Source organism: Ahaetulla prasina, chromosome 1, assembly GCF_028640845.1.
Source record: "Ahaetulla prasina isolate Xishuangbanna chromosome 1, ASM2864084v1, whole genome shotgun sequence".
NCBI classification, from domain to species: Eukaryota; Metazoa; Chordata; class Lepidosauria; order Squamata; family Colubridae; genus Ahaetulla; species Ahaetulla prasina.
In genome coordinates this window covers 108,829,993-108,856,330 of record NC_080539.1, presented here as the reverse complement: position 1 = coordinate 108,856,330, position 26,338 = coordinate 108,829,993, and the positions used below count along the sequence as shown (strand labels likewise).

The following is a 26,338-nucleotide window of genomic DNA, read 5'->3' as shown; positions in this document are numbered from 1 at the left end:
GCAGGGGTCGATCCTCTCGCCTTTTGTTCAACATCTATATGAAGCCGCTGGGTGAGATCATCAGTGGCTTCGTGTGAGGTACCAGCTGTACGCTGATGACACCCAGCTGTATTTTCCACACCGGCCACCCCAACGGTTATCAAGTGTTGTCCCGGTGTTTGGAGGCCGACGGGTCTGGATGGGGAGAAACAGGCTCAAGCTCAATCCTCCAAGACAGAGTGGCTGTGGATGCCGGCATCCCGGTACAGTCAGCTGAGTCCTCGGCTGACTGTTGGGGCGAGTCATTGGCCCCGATGGAAGGGGTGCGCAACTTGGGCGCCTCCTGGATGAACGGCTGTCTTTGAAGATCATTTGACGGCCGCTCCAGGAGAGCTTTTACCAGGTTCGCCTGGTGCGCCAGTTGCGCCTTTCTAGACCGGGATGCCCTATGCACGGTCACCACGCCTCGTGACGCCTCGCCTGGATTACTGCAATGCTCTCTACATGGGGCTCCCTTGAAGGGCATCCGAGGCTGCAGTTAGTTCAGAATGCGGCTGCGGGTTATAGAGGGAGCCCTCGTGGCTCCCGTATGACACCTATCCTGCGCAGACTGCACTGGCTACCTGTGGCCTTCCGGTGCGCTTCAAGGTGTTGGTAACCACCTTTAAAGCGCCCATGGCATAGGGCCGGGTTATCTACGGGACCGCCTACTGCTACCGAATACCTCTCACCGACCTGCGCCTCACAGAGAGGGACTCTCAGGGTGCCGTCAGCTAGGCAGTGTCATCTGGCGACGCCCAGGAAGGGCCTTCTGTGGGGCTCCCACCTCTGGAACGAACTCCCCAGGACTCCAACTTCCGGACCTCCGAACCTTCCGTCATGAGCTTAAGACGATTTATTCATCTGTGCAGGACTGGCTTAGATTTTTAAATTCGTAGATTTTAAATTTATAGGGGTTTTAAATCTGGTTTTAAGATTTATATTTATATTTTTAATATTTGGCATTAGAATAAGTTTTTTAATAGTTATTTTAATTGTATATAAATGTTTTATGTGCCTGTGAACCGCCCTGAGTCCTCCGGGAGATAGGGCGGTATATAAATTTGAATAAATAAATAAATAAATAAATAAATAAATAATAGTATTATTTACTTCTTCCTACCACATAACCAGCAGAATAGGCTGTGGTTGGTTGCCACATTGGTTAACGTGAGAAGAATCTCTCACATGCAACATGCAACCATGACTGCTTTTTTTTTTTCTCCAGAATTTGTCATTCTGTTCTGATGAGTATAAGCTCAGGAGGCGATTCAGGAAATGGGTGAAAGGTCATAATAAAAACAAATAGGGTTATGTCCAGTGGTGGGATTCAAGTAATTTAACAACCGGTTCTCTACCCTAATGATTTCTTCCAACAACCAGTTTGCCAGACTGCTCAGAAAGTTAACAACCGGTTCTCCCGAAGTGGTGCGAACTGGCTGAATCCCACCACTGGTTATGTCTCTTTGAAGTTTACGTGGTACTACATATTAGTATCCTAACATGGTTAACTACAGTAAGACTCTTTTCCTTAGGCCAAAGGCAAGTCAAATACTGGAACATGGGCATATTTAAGGAGCTGTTTCATTGTGAACCAGCAGGAAAAAAATGAGTAGCTGAACAAGAAAATAAAAGAGGAAATAGCAAATGCATATCACTGATGATTTCATTTTCATATATATGAATGACTGCTCTCCTTACTTTCTTTTATTTCTTTTGCAAAAAAGCAGCCTAAGCCGTATAGTCAATTGGTTTCATAGACAAAGGAAGAACCCTGAACAATCTAACTCATTCTATTATTTAATAATAACTGTGCACTACTATCGCCAAACCATGAATGTTTAATTCATGATACTAAAGTGTAAATTAAAACCCTTTTGCTGGATGCAGCTGAAGGCCTATAAACTAGAAAAGTTAAACAGATTTTACATGGAGAATTCTTGTTGGCTTCTTGGGGAAAAAAGGCTGCTGTCCCTTGGTCTTCATTTTTCTATTTTAACAGGAAATTCTGTGCTTATGCCCACATAAGCTTTGAAAAAGTAATATTGTGGAAGAATTTATCAGCTGAAGTTACCAGTAAATTAGTACCTCAATACCATAGTATCTCAATACCATGATGTTTGCAGGATTCTATAATTCAAAAGCTTGGACCAATTTTTTTTTTTAGAGAGCTGTTTTGAAAAGAGTATTCTACAGTAGACGGAACTGTATGACACCAAACTCCACCTGGTAATTTATACAGGCAAAACCAGTGATAAATTTCAACTACAAACTACAAAAAACAAACTTTATTCCATCTCCTTGAATGACATTAATACACTGATTTTATTTGTTGTGAAGACATTTTTCACAACAATGGTAGCCTGAATCATTTTTGAGTCCTTGCTAATGGCAATAAATAAGTCCATATATTCTAAAGCCAATGCTATAGTCCAATGCTAAACTTTATGTACTGAAACCAAGATACAATTGTGGATCAGGTACCATGTGGTATAAGATCAGGATTGGAAAGCACCTGAAAGTGATATGTAGTAAGTCAGTATCATCTTTAGGAAGTATGACTAAATTATCTCTGCATTGACATATTGACTCTTGCACTTTTCTTTAATACTGAAGTATTCTTTTTTTTTCTTTCATTCAATTCTTGGAGACTGTCTAGACAAGTCCCTGCAGTTTTCTTGGCAAGGATTTTCAGGGGGTATGCTTCCTTCCCAGGGCTGAGAGAGAATGACTGGCCCAAGGTCACTCAGCTGGATTCATACTGAAGGTGGGACTAGAACTCACAATTTCCTTGGTTCTGGCCTGATGCCTTCAACCACTACACCAAACTGGCTGTCAAAGTATTCATGTCAACTCTCAAAAACGTCCTCTTAAATCCATTCAGAAACTACTTCAAATCTAAAGTCTAACTAAAAAATTAAATTAAACTTTTAAAAAACATTGTATGTTTTCTTCTTCTTTAAATGCATTATATATATATATATATAAGAAAAACGTTATGGAGGAATAAGCATATAATAGTTTCAGACATATATAATTGTGCCTTTCATGAAACATACATTTCACTGATTACATTGAAATTGGAACAGACAACTCTTGGTGATTACCTTTAATGAATATTATGGAGCAAGGAAAATAAGGGCTTCTTTGATAGAAAGAAAAGAGGATGTGGCTGCAGGGTGAATTTTTATTTTTTTAGGGTATTTTTTCCTAGTATGAGAGAGTGTGGGTAATATCTGGCAGTTTTATTTGGTTTGTAAAAGTTGTGTCATCTCTATTTTATTCTAAAACTACATTTTCAAGGTATTTTCTATTTAGAAGCAGCAGAAAACTGAAAATTATCAATGTGTGTGGTTAAAAATGAAACTCATTCTATTTTATCTGCTATTAAGATCCTGAAGAAACATAAATCTAAAAAGTATAAAGTCACAGTTACAATATTAGATATCAGAGTCCTTCCATATTTTTGTCCTGCTACTCTGACTAAAGATAATGTATTAACTATAGATAACAGAAAAATCTTACGAATATTTTTATTTTTTAGATTTTATTGGTACTGATTGATTGAGTGTTCATGAAGAATTCAGGAAGTCCTTACTGATTTTTCTTCATTTACCTTTCATGACTTGTGATGAATTACCGAACAAGAATTGTTTTAAAGCAGAATGCATGATATGAAAATAGCAATCACAGTCAAGTTTATATTAAAACAGAACATGCCTTAGTTTTTCAAGGATTCCGTTCTATTGTAATAATCTGAACACAGAGGCAAAATGCAATGAATAAATAAATAAATAAATAATAGATACATAAGACTATGAAATGGGAGCCAGTTTGTTGTAGTGATTAAAACATCAGGCTAGACAGCAAGAGAGTTCGCGAGTTCCAGTCCTACCTCAGGCCTTGAGCCAGCCACTTTCTGTCATCCCAAAAAAGAAAGAAAGTTTCTGAAAATCTTTGCTGAGAAAACTGCAGGGACTATCTGTTCTAGAATTAACAGACATAAACATAAGCTATGGTGAATATGATTTAGAAACAACTAAATATTAATATTTATATAATACAGATGAATTTCTATACCATGTTTTTTCCCTTTTCCATACAGTTATTGGACCTTGCTATTATTCATATAAATTACAGCTGCAATCTAAATCCTTCTTGTCTAGGTTATTTTGTATCATCTGATATCAGTCTGATAGCAAAGTCGAACAAACTTGTCTTTCAGAGATATTAAACTGCTGTTTAATATTTCAAACAGCTTAAGTATTTCCTGGAACCAAGTTAAACCTAAAGGGAGGAAGATTAAGTCTATATTCTGACAATGCAATAGAAGTCATTTCTACTTATGAATGATATGCATATTTTCTGTATACTATTAAAGCTGTAATCTATATATTGTACACATATTGAAACTAAAGTAAACCTCATTATACCTAACATACAATTTCTTTCAGAAACACTGACTTAGGACCAAAATATCTGCATTTTTGCTGTCTGTCTTCTTTCTTCAAAGACATTGAAATTCATTGTATTAAACTTACTAATAACAATAAACAAATTTTGAAATATGAATAAAGGTATGAATATAATATTGATAGCTAATGACTGTGATTTTTCTTCTTAGTGCATCGCAATATGAGCCAAGCTTGTCAAGGAGGATGTGCAACATGTTCTGAATACAATGGATGCATGTCGTGTAAACCTAGACTCTTCTTTTTCCTGAAGAGGATTCGCATGAAACAGATTGGGGTGTGTCTTTCATCCTGTCCTCCTGGGTATTTTGGACAACGATCCCCAGAACGAAATGAGTGTATGAGTAAGTTGACAGAAAGTTGCAATTTTCTAAATTTTGCTTAATATTGGGAAAGCTTTGAACTTTGAAAGCACACCAAAAAAAACCCATGAGTTGCTGGTAAATTGATCAGATATGATATCAGATAGATAATAGCAGATATGACTGCTCATTTGAGCTCACTTCAATAAGCTTCATGCTATATATTTGTTGTGACTGATTTATTCGCTATCCTCATATTAAATACCATGTCTCTTCCAGGGTCAGCCTGATGACAACTATAAATCAAGGTTTATTTAGAATCTGAATCTAAAATACAGTGTTTCAAAGATATTGTTATTATTAGATTCACAGTTTAAGACTGGTGAAAACTTAATAATTCAGGTACTAATCAAGGACATAAGCATTATTAAGTTACTATCTAAGATTTATTACGATTAACGTATGTCTAAGAGTTAATATTAAATAATATTATTGTTATTTACATTATGGATCCCACCTCTAGTAGAGTCTAATGTGTATTCAGGGGGCTTATCTTCAGTCATCCCTGCAGTTGCTACTGTTGCTTATAATAAATCCTAAGATACAACATAGATTTTACAATTAATGTTATGCATATATATATATGTTTTCTGAGGTTTTCGCGGGTGTTTGTATGTAGGTCTTTGGTTATTCGGGTTTTCTCCCGCGTAAAATTGGAAGTGTCTTGGCGACGTTTGAGACTTCGTCGAAACGTCGCCAAGACACTTCCAATTTTACGCGGGAGAAAACCTGAATAACCAAAGACCTACACACACACACACACACATATATATATATTGAAATGGGATCAATTTTAACTTCTTTTTTATTTATTTAAAATATTTCTAAGTTGTTGACACCATAAAGCCTATGGTGGTTTATAAATACGTATAATTTATAAAATATTACCTTTACAAAACAGCACAAATGTGGAAAACCTTAAATTTGTCATTCATGCTTAGGATCTTCTTTTCAAAGAATGAAATTCAGCCATCTCAACTTCCCTGTATTTATTCACATCAGGTTTTTTTCTTTCTTTTTCTTCCTTCCTTCCTTCCTTCCTTCCTTCCTTCCTTCCATCCATCCATCCATCCATCCATCCATCCATCCATCCATATTTCTATGCCACTCAGTGCCTCTGGGAGGTTTATAGTGAGAAAAAGTCTGTTCTTCTTCAAATTAAAATAATGCATGGGAACATCATCACTGTAATTTTACAGGAAAGTTCATTTTAAAAATATCAAAAATTAATATACATAATCTAAGACAATTGATTTTCTCAGATATATTAGGATAATGTATACTTCCAGAGATGTCCGATCACTCAATTATGTCTTTATGCACCCAGTTTTAGAAAAAAATCCAGTTGATAAGGTATCATAAAATTTTATTAAAAGACATAACGTGATGTTTCACTACCATAGATTATCACCATTTTCCTCTTACAATGATCCAAGTTGCAGAAACCATGTCTCATAGTCATTTTCTATGTAAATCAGATGCATTATGTAGGGGATCGACTATGACCAGGAAGTGATTGGTTATTTCTTGTACTTCAGAATGTAAAGCTGATTGTGAAGCCTGCTTTAATCAAAATTTCTGTACGAAATGTAAAAATGGATTTTACTTACACCTTGGAAAGTGCCTTGAAAACTGCCCTGACTGGCTGGAACCGAACAATCACACTATGGAATGCAATGATATTGGTAAATAAATTGTTTATGCTAATAACTTTATCCAGTAAATGATTCTGGGCAATTACTGTTTTGCTACTGTTGGCTCTCTGTAAAGACATGCAGCTTAAAGTTAGCAGAAAAGAGCCTCAGTATAAAAACACAGTATGTTTTATAAAATAAAAGATGTTCCTCTTTATAGTTTAGAATTTTGAACTTCAGAGGGATTAAAGTAGAGGGAATAAAGTGAAAGAACCCCTGAAAACCACAGGAAGTATTATTTGCCCAAAATATTCTGCTTCAACTTTCTCCTTAGCCATGCTAGGAGTGGTTTTGTATATAATATTTTATTATTATTTTCAGCCCAGAATTTCATGGTACAGGACACATTTTTAGCTGAATTAAGAGGCCTCTTTGCTGGTGCAATGCAATGATATAGTCATCATCACATTATTTTGTTATTCGTCCTACTTATTGTACTGCTTTTTCACTGCCCAGTATATAGAAAAGTTCCGGAAATCACAATGCAATTTTTTACAAGACAATGAAATTGTCTTCAGATCATTTTCCCACTAGTAACTCGTAGTCAGCAGGGTTCAAACTTCTTCAGGCCACATATTAGTTAAAAAGAAGTCATGAAATTCCTAGTTAAGAGACAAAGCTCTAATGATAGAACATTGGTTGTGTCCAAGTTTTTCGTTCATTTCAAAATCTCTGACTTACAGCCTCTTCTATGGTCGATAAAATTCTTTATTGTGATAAGGATAGACTTTATATTACTCCAGTGGTTGCTAAAAAGAGGTTGCATGCAGCACTGAAATCCAAATTTTTTTATTCTGTGGGCGTGGCTTGGTGGGAGTGGTGCGGCTTGGTGGGCATGGCAGGGAAAGGATACTGCAAAATCCCCATTCCCACCCCACTCCAGGGGAAGAATACTGCAAAATCTCCATTCCCACCCCACTCTGGTGCCAGCCAGAGGTGGTATGTGCCGGTTCTCCGAACTACTCAAAATTTCTGCTACCGGTTCTGCAGAACCTTTCAGAACTTGCTGGATTTCACCCCTGGCTGCATGTCATCAGTGGGAAAATGAGCTTTGAACAAATAAGAACTGCAGCCATATTTGAGCAAATGAAAAAGGCTCTTAGCTCTTGAGAAGATGATACAAATTTATATAGAGATTTTTTTCCTGTCTGTATTTAATTTACAGACTAAATATGTGGTGTGGATTGAGAGGGGTGTATCTCATTGGCTATTGATCAATATTTATTGATACCGTGTTTTTGTTACAGTGCATTGTAAAATTAATGAATGGAGCCCATGGAGTCCTTGCACAAAGAATGGAAAAGCATGTGGTTTCAAAAGGGGAAATGAAACAAGGGTCAGAGAAATCCTACAGCTTCCTTCAACAAAGGGCAAATTATGCCCACATACAAGCGAAACAAGAACATGTGTTGTACAAAAAAAGAATTGCCAGAAAGGAGAAAAAGGTACTTAAGATTATTATTGCCAAATAGTTTTAGCTAATGAAAATCTATTCCATCTAAAGTTTATTTCACCAACACTTTTGTTGAGTTGATAAATATGTATATATAAATTGACATGATGTGTTGGTATTGTTGATTAATAGCCTTTGCCTCTTCCAGCAAGCAAAAGTAGTTTTTGTGTTTGCCAAAATACCTTAGAATCATATTTTTTCTTTATATTACTGTACAAACACGGTGTCACTAATTTAAATAAATAGCTTAGCATGCAGACTGTAGAAGAGTTTCCAACTGTTAATTGATGTGCCTTTCATATATTTGTTGGCTACCCTGGAAAGCAGCAGCATCTGCTATTGAAAAGTTTATGCTTTAATTTTTTTCAACCTTTTAAAATATGTGTATTTTAGTAATGTTCATGTTCCTTTAATAATTACCATATTTTTCAAACTATAAGACGCACTAGACCATAAGACGCACCTAGGTTTAGAGCAGTGCTTCTCAATTATTTTCTGTCATGCCCCCCTAGGAAGAAGAAAAAAATTTTCGCGCCCCCCCTGCGCGACTTTCTTTCAGGCGTTTTTCTCCTTGAAAGGGAGGAGCATGCGCAGTCACATGTACTGGCAGTCCCACACTAAAGATGGCTCCGACAGGCTCGTGTCACAAAGGTTTTGGACAGCCAATCAGATGCTCCCGTTGTTCTCTGATTGGATACAGAGACATAAACACGGGGCTTAGCTTGTTTGCCGAGGTCAAACGCGCCCCCCTTTACGGAGCCTCGCGCCCCCCCTGGGGGACGCACCCCACTATTTGAGAAACGCTGGTTTAGAGGAGGAAAACAAGAAAAAAAATAGTTTTTTCCCTTGTTTTCCCCTTGTTTGCCGTCCCCGGAATCCAGAAGCACTCTGCAGGCCAAAAACAGGCCCATTTTTGGCCTCTGGAGGCCTCCGCGGGTCCTGTTTTTGCCCTCTCTGGTGTCCACAAGCACTCTGCCTCCTGAACCCTTTGTGCGTCCCATTTTCGGCCTCCCCGATGCCTGCAGAGTGCTTCTGGATGCCAGGGAGGGAAAAAATGGGATGCTGGGGAGGCCAAATACAGGCCCGTATTTGCTCTTTAAGACACACAGACATTTCCACCCACATTTTTGGGAGGTGGGAAAAGTGCATCTTATAGCCTGAAAAATACGGTACATACTACAAAGAGCCTTACATTTACTGGCTAAAATGCAAATTTTGAAGTAGGCTACACTGAATGATTGCAGTAAATGAATATTAACTGTTTTATGATATATTTCAATTTTATTTCATTACTTACAGTAATTCAGCTATATGAAGTTACCTTATGTGATATGCCTATGTATCTGCTTACAATTAATACATTGTTGTTAAATACTATTGGAAAACATGATGCGATCAAGTTATAAAATACCATTTCTCACTTGACAATTGCTATAAGAGGAAGCAGATATTCAAGATAAGTCCAGGTTTAATCTTAAAACATTCGGTGCCTTCCAGGAGACAGACAGTATACATGGAAGGGCCTCTGTATACATGTAGCAACTCCTTCTGATGTACAATGCCACATTGGATTTCAGTATGTATTTTTTTTTATTTACATTTATATCCTGCCCTTCTCTGAAGACTCAGGGCGGCTTACAGTGTATAAGGCAATAGTCTCATTCTATTTGTATATTTTACAAAGTCAACTTATTGCCCCCCCAACAATCTGGGTCCTCATTTTACCTACCTTATAAAGGATGGAAGGCTGAGTCAACCTTGGGCCGGGCTTGAACCTGCAGTAATTGCAGGCTGCTGTGTTTTAATAACAGGCTTCTTACAGCCTGAGCTATCCCGGCCCATAGAAGGTCTGTTAAACTGGTGGCCCACGGGCTGGATATGGCCCGCACAGGCCACACCCACCCTTGCTCCACAAAGGCAAAAAACATCTCAATATATCATGATATGGCCTGCGATGTGAGTGGGTTAGACACCCTTGGTGTATAGCATAGGACAAATAATTTTTACTATTGACTAGTATTGACAATTACAGGTAGTCCTCAACTTTATAATCCGTTTTATGTTGGCTGTAAACCGCCCTGAGTCCTTCGGGAGAAGGGCGGTATAAAAATCAAATAAATAAATAAATAATAAATAAACTTATGATCACAATTGAGAAGAGATTTCCGTTGCTAATGAAGGCAGTTAAGTGAGTCACACCAAATTTTTTATTATTATTATTTTGCTGTTAAGCAAATTTCTGCAGTTGTCAAGTGAATCTAGCTTCCCCCATTGACTTTACTTGTCATAAATTGGCTGGGAAGGTCACAAATGGTTATCATGTATCCCCAAAATCTACAACGGTTGTAAACAGATGCAGGTTGCCATTTAGACAAATTTTGACAACATGAAGGTGGGGTTGCTGCGACGGTCATTAATGTGAGGACGAGTTGTAAGTCAACTCAATGCCATTATAACTTCAAACAGCCATTAAATGAATGTTTATAGGTCGAAGATTACCTCTATACCTGTTAGGTCATCATCTCTGAGAAATAGATTGTTAATAGCTAGTCATATGTTCAAAAGTTGTATTGGGAATCTTGGGATCTTGTGGGTTGTAATTTGAATCCAAATACTTTTCCCTGAAATAATATGTTTGCTTGCTGAATACTTTTGCAGTCAAAAGTAAAAAAGCAAAAAATAAACAATTGCAAATCAGAAAGTAGATCACTACTGTCTTCTGCCATTCACCACAAATTCTTATGCAGAGCAGAAAGTTTGAGTGCGCCTATCATAAATTAAATATACTTTTCAATTTGAATAATATCTGAACTAATGCCCTAGGTTGAAGAAGATACTTCTTTGCTAAAGGTTGAAAAGGGAGAGAATTTTATTCTTTGATTCACTCTGCCATTTCAGCGAATCTAACAAGATTTCTTTAAACACAATATTTAAATACTTAATATTCACCACATGAGGCTTCACCATAATCCCCACAAACCCAGTGTGAAATGGCACTGTAGAATGTACTAAGTGCTATCTTACAGGTGTAATAGAAAGATAGTAATAAAGAAAAAACTATCTTTCAAAAAGCTATTATTTCTGATGTTATTGCTCAGAAACTATAATACTCCAGGAACATATGAAAACCATTAGTTCATTTATTACGGTACAGCAAAATGATATTCTTAAGTGACAGTGCAAACATAAATAGAATAGAAAATGTCCAATTAACCTTCTGCCATTTGTAAAGCCAGGACAGAGAGTGGAATGATAAGTACAGTATTCTTCTGAAATTCTGTCTGCATTTTTCCATTTCTATGGGTATTCCTCAGACTATGATGGGCAAGAATTTTAGTTTGGAAGGAGACTGAAGCAGCTTTTAATGCTGCAGAACCAAAGCTATCTCACTTTGCCACCACAGGTGGGATTATGGATTCAGTCTGTATCCTTAGTAGTATTACTGTGTCTACAGAATTTTTTACTTCATTGGAGGAGGACCAGAGGTGGATTTCAGCAGATGCTGACCAGTTCTAAAGAACCGGTAGTGGAAATTTTGAGTAGTTTGGAGAACCTGTAGTAAAAATTCTGACTGGCCCTGCCCCCATCTATTCTCTGCCTCCCAAGTCCCAGCTGATCGGGAAGAAATGGGGATTTTGCAGTATACTTTCCCTGGAGTGGGGAGGGAATGGAGATTTTACAGTATTCTTCCCCTGCCATGCCCTCCAAGCCACACACACAGAACTGGTAGTAAAAAAGTTTGAAACCCACCACTGAGGATGACATCTTCATCAAGACAGAAGGAGATAACTTCCTGTTATATTTAAACCATGTCTTTGAAATCATAGGAACATTCATGTAATGTTCCTATGCAAAATACAGTAATACAATAAAGACACTTGATTTATTTTATTTTGTATATAGAATCCAGTAGAATGTCCTTTGGGGCCTTTCGTAGAACACTCTTGAATTAAATTCCAATAGCTCAATCTTTCATTAATGATACTATAACTGTGTTTCTACATAATGACAATGAGATATAATATAAACAGACTTAAGATATTGATATATTAGATGATTTTATTTTCATCTACTCAGACACCACCCAAATGTACATCATTAAAATGTAACACAAGAAAAATAAGCTACTCATTTAATGTTTCTTCAGAAATAATGAATGTGTAAATCTCTGTTCATTTTCTTCTATTTGTAATCATAGAATTTTCTAGTAGCAATTAAGATTTGAAGACACATTGTGAGGTCCCTTAAAAGAAGAAAAAGCTGGAAGTCTTAAAAAGTAGTTTGCTCACTCTACTTAACTTTTATTGTTTAATACTTATTTGTTAATAAGCTATTAGTTGCATTGTCACCTTTATGATAACACATTGTGTTAAATCATGATCATAGTACTGGATTTTGGCTTGAAATAATCTGCTGCCGTTAGCCGGTTTGAAATCATGTTTTTGTTGTATTATAGTGATTGCAACAGCAACTTAGTGTGATGTACAAATAAGGTTGCATAGTTTCTTTGCAGATTCTTGGCTTGTTTCTGGTTGGATTTATGCCATGTCCCCTTAATCATTAGAGCAAGAGAGAGAAAAACCCCACATGAACAAAATATTAAAAATGAAATAGTATTAGCCAAACAAGTCCTAAAACAGGCTTGTCCTTTAATTCTGAATTCCGAATTCCTCAAATAGGATTCCTCAAATAGTGACTAAATAAAAGTTAACTAGAGGAATATATGAACTCATTCCAGTAGTTTCTACAGTCTTTGCAACTTTTGTCCCTCCCAATTATCTTACTGTAAGCTTCACTCTTTAGGGAGCAGATTACATCATGATGCATGTAGATAAGGGGCCGCCATCACTCTGACCCTATCACTCTGATCCCGTGTTCACTGCTGACTCAGTCTATAAACAAAGACCTATGTGCCAGGCACCTGACATGGCATATAGTGTTACAGTGGGAACACTACAAGTGTGAAAGCAAAGAGTTTATTTTGCCCTGAACTCTAATGCATCTTTCATAGCCCTTGGGGTAATGGCAATATTGTACTTTACAGTCAAGAATAAGGCTGTTAACCCTTTCGGATATATTTATATTTATAAACAGGAAGGTAAAATATTTCACTCCTAGAAAATAAATATAAAGCTTTGACATGCTGATGTAAGTAAGTAAGTAAGTAAGTAAGTAAGTAAGTAAGTAAGTAAGTAAAATATCTTAAGAATTCTGCAGCTGAAGCATATCGTTCCTGCATGATTTTCTAGCAACAGCCTGTGAATAACAGCAGTATGGTTATGGTTAATCCTCTTTCTTTATAGTTATTCCTCAGGTTGTAAAGAGGATTCAGAATTAACATGAAAGTAATTATTGTATCTCAATATTGACATTTTTACCTACAATGCTGGGCCATCATAACTTGGATCTGCAATTGTAATTCTACTACTATAAACAATTCATTAAGTATTGGGGTTTTAATTGTTTTTTTTCCTGCCAACAAATCCTCTTACTGCATGTTTTTTCCTTTTTCTTGCAAGGAAGGTAGCATATTTCTGCTTCATATGAACCACCAGGTTGTGACTTCCCAACATAAAGACATTTAGCTGAATTGGCATTATCAGCATGACTAAAATGCAACCAGAAGGGGAACAAAAAGAAAGGAAAATTCTTCTATTGTTCTGGAGATCCGTACACATTACATATTATTAACTGTAATTTTAATCTCCTCAATAATTTAGGTTTCTGGGAATAATTACATCAGTGTTTAAAATACATTTTAAAACTCATAAAAAGCAAATGAATGAATGACTAGCACAGGAAATGTAGTAGATAAAATAAAATCCATTATTCCAGTGATCACTTAGGTTCAAATTAAATATCCATTAATAGAAATGCCTCAGGATGGGGCAACCTGCCTTATGTGATATTACTTGCATGGATGCAATGAATTTTAAGTTTATAAAATGTAAATAGCAACCCTGAAGAAACTCCAGCATTTATGGAATTGCATAAATCAGGGGTGTCAACTCAAGGCCCGAGTACCAGATCCAGCCCATGGGGGGGGGGGTGATTAGATCTGGCCTGCGGGCTTGCCCTGGAAACGGCGAAGGACCATCCCATGGTAACTGTACCAATGAAAATGGAGCTTGGGAGGGCCATGTACAGCTTGATCAGGCTCTTGTTTTCAGCCGCGACTGCCTCCTGCAGCCCTCTGCCAAAACGGAGCCTGGACGGGCCATGTGTGGCTTCCCCAAAACCCATTTTTGCTGGCAGAGGGTTGCAGGACGCTGTTGTGGCCAAAAAAGGAGCCTTGATGAGTCATGTTGAGTTGACCATGCCCCCCTATCCTCCCTGGCCACACCCCATGCCCCCCAACATCTAACACAACGCTGATGCGGCCCTCAATGAAATCGAGTTTGACACCCCTGGCATAGATGGAAGAGTGGATTAGACAAAAACTGCTTCTCCCCAACTGCTTTTTGCATTATTTGTGTCAGGCTGCCAATCTGTCTTAATACAATTGAGTCAGAATATTCATCCATCTTGTGTAATGCAACTTTCTTACCTAGAAATCATCCATGACAGTAATACTGCTACAGACTAAATTTACACTTTATTAAAAAAATTGGTTTACTTTCCCTTTGAAAAGGCTTCCTGTTTCACTCCCTTTTTCTCAGGGAGCTTGAGAATTTCTTTCACATGTCTTTGATATTATTGATTTTTTTTGTGCTATTGTCACAAAGTAGATATTTGTCCATTACTCTGTAGGCACTCTGCTCTGGAGAGGAGTTCCAAACAGAGAGTTCTGCTAGATGTCTTTCTTATTGGGCTTCTTTGAATATTGACTATTGTCAATATTAGTATATTGATTATTGGAGAGATGATTGTACACTGACAGAAACTCAGCTTTATCTTTTAACTATTTAATCTATCAGAATTCCACTAATATTTCTCTTGCAGTTCTTAATATTGTTGGAAGAAATGTCCATCTGGGTTCAGTTCCAAGTGGGAAGAGAGACAATGGAAATATGGAGGCTGATTGGAAAGATGGTTGAATGGCGGACAGCAGGACCACATGGTTTGAGGTCCTGGGCAATCGAGCACATGGGTGTGTATGTGTGTGAGAAAGATTTATACCCTCTCATGGGCTTTGAATTTGCTTCCTGTTCCTGTGAAAGAAATGTATCCTGATCAATTGTCAGAGTCTCCCATGAGAATGCTTAATATAAATAGCTTTTTCGTGATGATTCTTAATGTCATTGAGAAAACTGAACTTTGCAAACTTAGAATTTTCTCATGCATACTGGTGTGAAAAGATACCAGTGAAAAACAGGAGCAAGAAAAGTGGATAAGTTGATGTCTTACACTAGTGGGTTTTTTGGGTTTTGTTTTTTTTTAATTTGAATTTATATCCCGCCCTTCTCCGAAGACTCAGGGCGGCTTACATTGTGTTAAGCAATAGTCTTCATCCATTTGTATATTATATACAAAGTCAACTTTTATTGCCCCCAAACAATCTGGGTCCTCATTTTACCTACCTTATAAAGGATGGAAGGCTGAGTCAACTTTGGGCCTGGTGGGACTTGAACTTGCAGTAATTGCAAGCAGCTGTGTTAATAACAGACTGCTTAGTCTGTTGAGCCACCAGAGGCCCCTAGTGTAACAGGATAGCATCAGTACTTAATGTTTCATTACATTCTGTAAAGTAGGATTTTAACCACCTTCCTTTTTAGAAGTTCGTGAGTGGTATGGTTGCATAAACTTAGCAACTTTTAATAATGAAGAACTGGTTGAATGTTTTAGGACAGTCTAACCATTCAAAGTCTATGTGTAAAATGTAAATTAGACACAAAGTAATGTCATTAAGTATCTTCCTCTCTGACTTTGGCTGAATTAAAAAAAGAGCCAAGTAGCCTAAGGACTTTATTAGCATTTGAATGGGAAATCTCTAGGACATCCCAGGGCTGTAGGATAGATGGAGACATGAGAAAACATCTTTGAAAACATTTGTACATTGCTACCAAGAAAATGGATATTTTCATGTAATTGCCAGAGTTAAGTTCAACTTGAGGCAGTCTGTTTTTGGTTTTGTATCTGATCTGCTTTAGCAGAAGTAAAAGATCCTCTTTGTAAAATGATGGTGCCCCTATGATGCAGGAGTAATGGAATCTACAATTCATACTTTGTTACATTGTCAGGTCCACAGGGACATTTGTTTGAAGTTGATCTTCCCTCTCTCTAAATTCTTCTCCTTTCTAAATTCCCATTATCTACTAAGTAGACAATATAGACTATTCTGCATCCTTAAATTTTGCTAAGTTTTTGTAATAGAGTGTCAACTCTATCCTATGAATCAAGATTATTAATAACTATGCCATGATATTTTGTCCTGTCCTGTCCTGTCCTGTCCTGTCCTGTCCTGTCCTGTCCTGTCCTCTGCTCTGCTCTCCTCTCCTCTCTTTTCTGATTTATGACTGCAGTAATTAGGCACAAAGTCAACTAGGAGAACTTAAGGCAGCCCTGCTTTCTCAGCCCTAGGAAGAAGAAGACAAGGACATATTATAGTCAGAATATTGCCAAGAAAACAAGACTTGTCCAGACAGTTGCCAATAATCAAGACTGACTCGAAGGCACCCTCCCCCACCTGTCTAAATCAGTTATTCTGATGAAAGACTGTATGCTCAAATACACTGGGCCTCCTTCAGTAACTTGTACAAATTGTGGGGTCCTTGGTCCTCTCTTAGTTTGGTTCTTTGCTTGCAGACGTTTCATTACCAAACCTAGGTAAAACCATCAATACCAGATATGAGTGGGGATGGCTTTCATTTTATATACTAGTAGCTTGCCCTTTCAGTCTCGGGAAGAGTGGTCGTGGTGGTTCCTTGATTAGGCTGTTGTTTACTGTTAGATTGTCACAGCTTTATAGTTTGCAAAATTGTATTTGGAACTTTTTGAAGGTTCCTATCTTGTACCTTCATTATATGTGATAGAGTGCCTGTCAGACCCATCATCAAGATTCACTTTTGGGAAAGAAAAATGTGCTGTTCCACATCCTTCCACTGATCCCTCTTCTATCTACAGTATTCTAAGAGAAGGGAAATTTCATATATCTTTCTCAGAGTAAGTTAAAAGGCAGTTGCTGTACCACCTTATTGCATTCACTGGTTCTGTAAGTATGTATGTATGTAAGTAAGTAAGTAAGTAACAGAATGGCTAGGAAGTGTGGCAGGACAATGGAAGAGTTTTCTAAGAAGGATTCTGGAAAAGACAAACCAAAGTCTAACAACTATAGAAGAATAATTTCTATTAGAAACATTCTTGCTTTTTAGCACTGTAAACAATATTGCAAAACACAATCAGATTATGCAGATAATATACACAATATTTAAATCAGAGTCATAAAAATTACAACATTGTATGAACTTTGAGTTATTTAAAAAAACGGAGAAAGAAATCAGTTAAATATCTGCTATATGATTATAATAACAGCATGTTAATGATGCCAAAAATATCCTGGGTTTAGAGTTACATTGACCAGGTTGTATGGATCTTAATCAAATGAGTCAAAATAAAGCATCCAAAAGACATTACCTGCTACCCTGTTTCTCCGAAAATAAAACTTCCTCGGATAATAAACCCAATTGGCTTTTGAGCAAATAAGCTAAAATAAACCTTCCCCAAAAATAAGCCCTCCCCAAAAATATTTAAGTGCATGCACAGCTGGACCCCACCATTTCCTTTGGTTAGGGTTAGGGAGACAGAGGTGGAAATCAGGTAAGATGGCAAGAGAAGCCCCGTCTTGCTCCATGCACCCCAAAATAATAAGACCTCCCCCCCAAAATAAGACCAAGCGCTTATTTTGGGGTTCAAAAAATGTAAGACAGGGTCTTATTTTTGGGGAAACATGGTAGTGGAAAATGTACATTTATACATCACATTTCTTCCAATAATCTACCAGCTCTACCAGACGTTATCTTCACCTGGCATCTTTTCTAAGAAGATAGTGCACCAAGCTACAGAAACAGATGCAAATAACTTAGCTTCCTTCGTATATTCCCATAATGTATTAGAGTATGCTGCCACATAGTGCTGAGGAAGGGAACATGATTAGATGGATGGAAATACCTTTAGTTAGCATTTTAGTATTGGAGTATTGGAAATGCTGTAAGTGAAAGAGAAAGGAAGGGCAGGGAGGAAAAGAAAAACAAATAATATATAAGCACCTCTATTAAGCTCAGCCAAAGTATAGACTTTTTAAATACAATGATGGCACAATTTAATATGGCTTAATTATTTTTCCATGAAATACTTCCATGCATAGAAACACAGTTAGGACATTGTTAACCACCAAGCTCAGGAAAGTTTATTTATTACTCTATTATTAGCCAGGATTTCATGAGACTCTTTCGAAGTGGTATTGAGTCATTGGCATCTCTCTTCCTTCAGCTTATTCCATGTATCACCTTCAGTACAGTTTTTATAAAGGAAGACTGGCAAAGTACAGTCAGTTCCATTTATTAGGAAGTGGCTTAGAAAGTTTCCAAGTCAGTGAAGGCATAGGTGAAAACTATTCACATCAGGTTCAAAAGTCTGTTATATCATCTAGCCTATACTTCTACCTTATATAAACCATATTTATCAAATTGTCATGACATTATTAACAGTTAACTCAAACACAGTTAAGCTACTAGGATACAATAAATTGTAATTTAATCTTTCCTTTGTATTATCTCTAAGGCTGAATTAATATAGACTAGAAAGAATAAGAATAGAATAGAACGGAACGGAACGGAACGGAACGGAAAGGAAAGGAACAGAACAGAACAGAACAGAACAGAACAGAACAGAACAGAACAGAATATGAATTCTTTATTGGCCAAGTGGAAACAAGGAATTTGTCTTGGTGCATATGCTCTCGGTGTACATAAAAGAAAAGATACATTCATCAAGAATCATAAAGTACAACACTTAATGATAGTCATAGGGAAACAGTCAATATAAATCTTAAGGATACCAGCAACAAGGTTACAGTCATAAAGTCATAAGATGAAGAACAAATCTTCATCTTGTATTATATAGTGATAAAGTTATAGAATCTATTTGTTATAGATTCCTTGTTTAAAAAAAAGATTTCATAGGTCTTATTTATTTACAGCATTAATTTACAACCTCTATTCCTCTTGATTGGACACAAAATATTAAAGGCAAATATACTTGTGCCAGGATAATGTTGCAGGATCCAATCTAAGTCAGTCACTGGGACTAGAGGTTTTGTCTTTGAACTTCTCTCTGGCAGAGTGTGTGCTTTGGGCTATACTGTGTATATGGTGCCTTGGAGGTGGGAGATACTTCCAATGTAATCCACCGGATCCCCTGCATGGATTGCTTTTGTGACTATGTAGGACAGATGGGGAGGAAGCTAACTATCAGATTACAAGAACACAAGTGAATGGTCAGATGAGGAGACCCAAACTCATTGGTAGCCTCACACTGCAATAAACAAGGACATACATTCAATTTTGCAGTTAAAATTGTTGGACGAGCAGACACAAAAATATCCAGGGATTGATTGAGCCTGAGAAGCAGTGCCCTTGTCAATCAATAGGAGTCCTGATTTACCTCCAGCATATAAAGTACTTAGGAGGTGACTTGGCAGCACAAGGAAACAAGTGTCGATGATTTAATAACCAGCCATCAGCATCCCAATCTATATTTAAAAAGCAACACAACACAGGCACCATATAAATACTACATACAGAATAGTTCAAAGAACACACACTGCCAGAGAGAAGTTTGCTGAGGATGGGTTCCAGCACAAGTCCAAGAGCTCAGAAGTCAAAACTTCTGGTCATGATAATCAATCCAGATTACCTCCTACAACAAAATATTAAAATTAAACATAAAACCATGGGACAATGGTGCAATGAAAAACCAGGCAGCAAAAAACCAGGCAGCAAATGCTGAATTTGGCATTAAAACTGGAAAATAACAAAGGATTAAAGTATTTATATATAACCCAATTTTACAAAATACCAAATTTAAATCAGAAGAAAAATCAACCAGTCTTATCTACACTTGAATTCCAACTTTGCAGCTCACAGGGAGGGATTCAAGTTCAAGTGGTGCATGAAAACACATTTCAAAAGATATATAGAGAACAGTGTTTCAGTAGGTATTAACTGACATGTGTTTCAGACATGTTTGAAATTGAAAAAGTATGTTACTCCATAACACATGTTATTTGGACTATTTGTGTGTATCCCTATAGCAACTAACAATAGCACATTTAGTTGCATCCAATAAAAAATTTATTCAAGGCAAATTGAGACTGGAGACTGATTGAGAAATAGTTTTACACCATAGCAATTGTTTAGGTAATATATTATTACAATACTAGTAACCAAACTGCACTCATATATGTAGAAGGATCGTATCATATATTAGTGTTTTAAGTACAAGGATTTATTGTATCTGGCCCTATTCCCATGAAATACTTAACCCACTCAGTCATTAAACCAATCAAATTGCATGACTGGTGATTCTGGCAGTGCACAGTAAATACTGTAAACCAACAAAATACTTTTTTTTTTTGAGAATATTGAGATTCCATCCCTTTCTTCAGATGGCATCAGAAATCTGAACACAGCTGCCAAAAAAGCATTGGTCAACTCTTGAAAATTAGCTCCATCAAAATGGAACAATCCCACTACTTACACTGGAATTAGATAATCAAATTAGGCATGTTACTATAGATAGTAAATGGGGTTAAATTCTATCTCCCAGAAACTTAACTGATGGTGTTTCTTGTTTCTTTTTTTGGTGTTCTCATACAATACATACAATTCCTGCTCTTCACTTATCCAACTACAAGTGTGTGGGAAGATGCCATTGGTTCCAGAATAATTTAGGAATTTAACTCATTAATTAATAAAATGAATAGTTAATTAGGAATGTGCATAAATTAATAAATACTAGTGAATGGTTCAAATGCTAGAATATTGAAATATGGATAATAATTCACCTACAATTTATTATAATTTCATCATATAATTAGGCTTACCAGATCTGGGCCACAAAAATCCAGATAGATGCTAAATAGAAACAAAGATTTAGAGTATTTTGTATCTGCTGCCATCCAGAGGTTGTCTAGATCATTGCAGCCAGATAACATAGTCCAAATATTGGGCACATCATTTCATAAATATTGCTATTGATTTATTATATTATCTGTTTTAAAAATTCAGTTTTTTACACATATGTTGCACAAATTCTGTGAGGTAGATTAGGCTAAAAGATCATGAGATGAAATGAGTTGAGCAAGAGTTGAAGCTGTGCCTTCTCATTGGAGACAGTCTGAATCTAGAATAACTATGCAACACTGCTCCATTCCTTCATGATTAACTTGGCTCTCCTTTAAATTAAATTAAAATAAAATTAAAATTAGCTCCCCTTTACAAATTTTAGACGGACCTTTCTAATCTGTTCCATCAAACATTTAATGGTATACAGTTCTGTTTTATTTCCTAACTGCAACTTTGATTCCTGGACTTTATTGAAGTGAATAGTTCTGTTTCGGTTTATTGTTATGATATTAAACATATGGTACTTTTATTATATATATTAGCAGTGCCGAATAGACCAAGGAAGTGATTCTTGATAATTAAATGAAGAAATCAGCAATTGGGGTAGGGGGTAGGGTAATATTTTAAATATAAATTAGACTAGATCACCTTTGATCTTAAAAAGCCTATATATTTTATTTCAAGATCAGTACTTTGATACAAAATGGAAAAGAAAGTGATCACACCAAAAAATACTAAAAAGGGTTGATATATCCAAAGCACATTGCATTCATTAGTGAGATATCAAACACAAGTATTGTAGGCTATGTGAAGAAATACGTGTGTGTTTTGAATTTCTGGACAAATCATCAGCATGCCAATCCATAATAGGCTTTGAGGACAAAATTATTTGGAATCCAATACAGTATGAAATGTGTAATGTAGCTGTTTATGGTTTCCTGCATGCCTAATAGCACTCGCAGTTTTAGGAAGGAAGAAAAGGAGGATATATGACAGTAGAATTTTATTTCTGGTATGTATTTTAAGACAAAGTTGAATAGCTAAATCCACGCCGAATGTATTACTATAGATTCCCATGAAATAGCTACTGTCACTTTTCTTTGCATGATTTCTACCCATCATTTTCTTGCAATGATTATGCTGACTTTATTTCTTGCAATTTTGTTTTGTAGACTAGAACAGGACATGTTATCCTAAAGTAAATTCTCTACCATCACTTCAGTGCACAAGATATCACTGGAATTAACGTTATATCATAGTATATCATAACACTGTAACTGGAATAAGTAATAATCAACTAATCATAGCAAAAGCTAAACTTCCATATATTTTTAATAATAAGTGGTGCCATTCCATTTCCTCAGTGCTTGCAATTGAGCACAAAAATAACTGTGCTGCCAGACTGATTAGCTGGCTTTTCATCCATTGTAACCAATGTGGGCTTTCCCTTTTCATGGTAGCATTTGTCCTCAGCAAATCTCCTTTAGCGTATTGTGGCACAGCAGCAGCAGCAGCAGTAACAAAAAATGTTTGAAATGCCTATTCAAAGCTGTTCTCAGTATAAAACCTACAGGCTTCCACAGCACAACTGGGGGAAGGCCCCAAACAGGGACATTGTAAACACTGCTGTCAAAGTCCTCTTTACAATATAAAAATTGTGGAGTTTGCCCCAGCTGCCAGTCAGCCCCATAAGAGTGCTACATGGCTCATTATAGCCCATCTTTTTGTTGCCTTTCTTCTCTTTCGTTTTGTTTATAATCAAAATGTGGCTGCTTTTTTAAAAGTGGGTGTTTTTTTTTACAGTGTAATGGTTTTATTCATTTTTTATTATTGTGCCTTACTGCGGTTATTTTAGTGATGCTCATGCATGAAAAAGGAGAGGATTGGTGCAAATGTAGACATTATTACACATTAAATATCAATATAGTACATTTTACCATGATGCAAAGAACTGCGACTGGGTTAGGATTAACCTTTCCCTTAAATGTTGTCATGTTAGGGAATCCAGAAAATGTGCCTTTTCTGTGGTAACCCCTACCCTATGTAATCTCCCCCCCCCCAAAAAAAGTTGGCTGGCTCCCACTCTTTAATCTTCCAAGAAGCAATCAAGACCTGGCTTTTTCCCGAAGCACTGGGAAAGAGGAAACTAAGTTTAGTTACGGCAACAGTTTTTTTTTTATTGTGTTTTGGTTTTAATATTTTTATTTTATTTTTATTGTATATAGATTGGCTTTATCCTTAACCATGATTTTAGAAGTTACATTTTGTTTTCTAGTTCTGTATGTCTATGCTAGATATTAGAAAATAGTCTTCTCTCGATAAAGAGGAAATAGCTTTTCTATCTTTTCTCCCCACATAAAGTTTGACTTATTTTCCCAACTCAGATGGAGCCAGGTACTTTGAAAATGCTGTAGTCACAGTAGCTTGCATATTTCTAAGATGTAAGTTTGCTAGACAATGCACACATTATTCATGTAGCCAAAAAAATTATCATCAGACTTTGGGGGGGATGGTAATAGACTTTATATTTTCTATTCCTTAAGATCGTACAATTATGGAAACAAAGTGTTATTAGCATAAGAGAAACCTGTATTACATTACAAATTATTTGAAATATGCATATTTTATTGGGGAGGGATAAAGCTACTTTGATTTTTTTTTAGCAAATTAAAAAAAACAATTTAGAAGTGTCTGAATCAAAAACATTTAAACGTGAAATCAAATAATTTCATCTGGCTGCTCTCTTACTATAATATTGTACTTGAAATAATTTAGATATCTCTGGGATAGGAGCATCTGTACCTTATCATGTATAACTTTTCCTGATTATTTCTTGAAATGCAGACTAAACATGCAATTCTGACATAAGGCAGCATCACATTTGTATTCCTAGTTTACTCAAACGCCTTCACCAGCTGAACTAATGTCTCGTAAAGAACAACTATGACCTCAAGGAAATCTTGTAGAAGGCACTAAGCTGTTGAAGGCCAAAAAGAAGTTACAACTATTTATACCAAAATTCCTGATCCTAAGTCATACTATATACATATATCATCCCTATCTTATATTGTATACAAGTCATATATATGTGAAGATTGTTTAAGCAGCAAATCCCACTATCATATTTTAGAACTTTTCAAAATTACATGATGTTTAATTTAAGTTTCAAGAGTATGGCCCATGTAAGTACTATTAGTCCTCATAGAAACAACAGCTTGATTACAAGTTCATGTTTTATAAATGGGTGGCTAAATACGCAAAGATAATCTTACTTGCAGGGACATTGTGTTAAATGTTAGGATGATGGGAATTGCATACCTACTAACAGAGGTATGACTGAACACAAAACTGGGAAATCTGGTTTCCAAACTCCACTTGAACATGAAAATTACTGGCAGACATTGACTCAATCCTATGTACCCCCTCACCTTGATCTCCCTTGTATCATTACTATGATAATAGCATGTAATTAATACTCAAAATTGCAAAATCAAAAAAAAAAAATCCAAAACCCGATCATTTGAAAAATATGTGGGACTGTTCTAATAAAAACGTTCCCATCATGATAACATTTCTTAAAAGCAGGGAGTCTGACATTTGCTCTTCAGTAAAAGCACAAATCTCCGTACACTTAAAATATAAGAAGCTGGAGCTATATGTTGGCAAATGAAATTAAAAGGTATGGACAGGTATCTTGTAATGGAAGGGATGGAATTCTTAAAATTTTGTTTTGGCCAGGATTCTGTCAAGTTCAGCCTCAGAGTATTTGAAAGTTAGAATTGGTTATTCTTCTTGGAAATGAGAAAAATGATAGAAATATGCATAAATCTGCATTTAATGGAATGTAAGTGGTTTGAAGTGACCTGGGGGTAATCAAGAATTGTATTAGTACTTTCTTTGAAAAACTGGTTCTTCGGGTGCATGTCTTCTTGAATGGTTATCTGTTTTCTTTCTTGGTTGTGCCACAATAGATGGCCTCGTAAGATGGACAACATAAATCCTACCAGGTATGCAACCTAAGTAAATGGTTTCACACAGACCTGAATTACTACCATGTCCAGACTAAATTACAAACCATTTATTTCAGGATAAAAGCAGGGAAAGCCAAGGAGAAGCAGATAATAATAATAATATATCAGAGAGCTTCAAGTAACATTTATGCTTCTTAATCCTGTAATTAAAAATTTAGAAAATATAATTTGTCAAGTAAGATTAGCTTATTTTTAAGCCTAATGCTTTCCTTCCAACACACTAGTTCGTTAAGAAGAAGTAAAGAACTGTTATAAAGAACCTTTATCTGTGAAGGCCCATAATATTGGATCAATATTAAATTGTAGTGTCCAGTGCATAATTCTGTCCATCTCATTCTTGTATCCAAGAATCATAAAATATAATGGCACTCCACCTGTTTATTCTCACTCATTCTTCGCTATATAGCATAACCTATAGGACATTACATTATGCGTCTTATGTTGTCTGTCCCTTTATGATTATATTGTATGATAAATCAGATGAACTCAGAGAGTACAAACACGGTAAAAATGAAATTGAACATAGAATTCATACACTGAGAATCAGAACAGACTAGGTCCCCAAAAAATTGAAATTTACAATGTTCATTTAAAAAATATATCTTTATTTAAAGCATTTCAGAAGATGGATTTAAAAAGCACAAGGGTGCCCCTTAGTGGAATTAGCTCACATAACTAAGTGCAGTGCATTACAAAGCTGTTCAGAATTACAGCAGTTCATTTTATTTTATTTTGAGCACTTGAAGAAATCTGCATTCACATTTTCTCCAACTGCATTAATCACATTTTATATTATTATTCTAATTTTTAAATCAGTCTAGTTTATTCGTTCTCCCGTGTCCACAGTCCATTGGAATAGTTAGGGAACTAAAAAGAGAATATGTTCAACTTTAGTATCAGATTATAATTATGTTAGTTGTATTTACCATTTTCGCTAAGAGCAAATATAGAGAGGTTAATGGTTTAAAGTTAAATGGTTTAAAGTCCTGGCCTTGGGTTTGTCAAGTCTTAACCTCATTTCATTTATTTTAATTAGATAATTTCCTTAATAGATTGTAAGAATATATCTTGGCCTAAGCAAAGCATATGTAAAGGAAGGTAGAGATGTTCTTTGAAAGAAAGCTTTTCAAGATTCTGTTTCTATACCCTATAACAACAAAGTAGCATTCCAAAAATCTTTATGGCGGTGGCTCTCAACTTTTTCTTCACCATGGACCCCCTTTAAATACCTTTTGTGGTCACCA

General features: G+C 36.2%; 1 protein-coding gene across 1 annotated transcript in view; it reads left to right on the top strand.

Moving 5' to 3' along the window:
• Positions 1–26,338, top strand: part of RSPO3 (R-spondin 3) — a 75,567-nt gene that overhangs the window by 41,748 nt on the left and 7,481 nt on the right. The window contains exons 2-4 of the mRNA XM_058172256.1: positions 4,643–4,834; positions 6,391–6,537; positions 7,794–7,991. Of these exons, the coding sequence (XP_058028239.1) occupies positions 4,643–4,834; positions 6,391–6,537; positions 7,794–7,991 (537 nt within the window). The remainder of the gene's footprint in view (positions 1–4,642; positions 4,835–6,390; positions 6,538–7,793; positions 7,992–26,338) is intronic.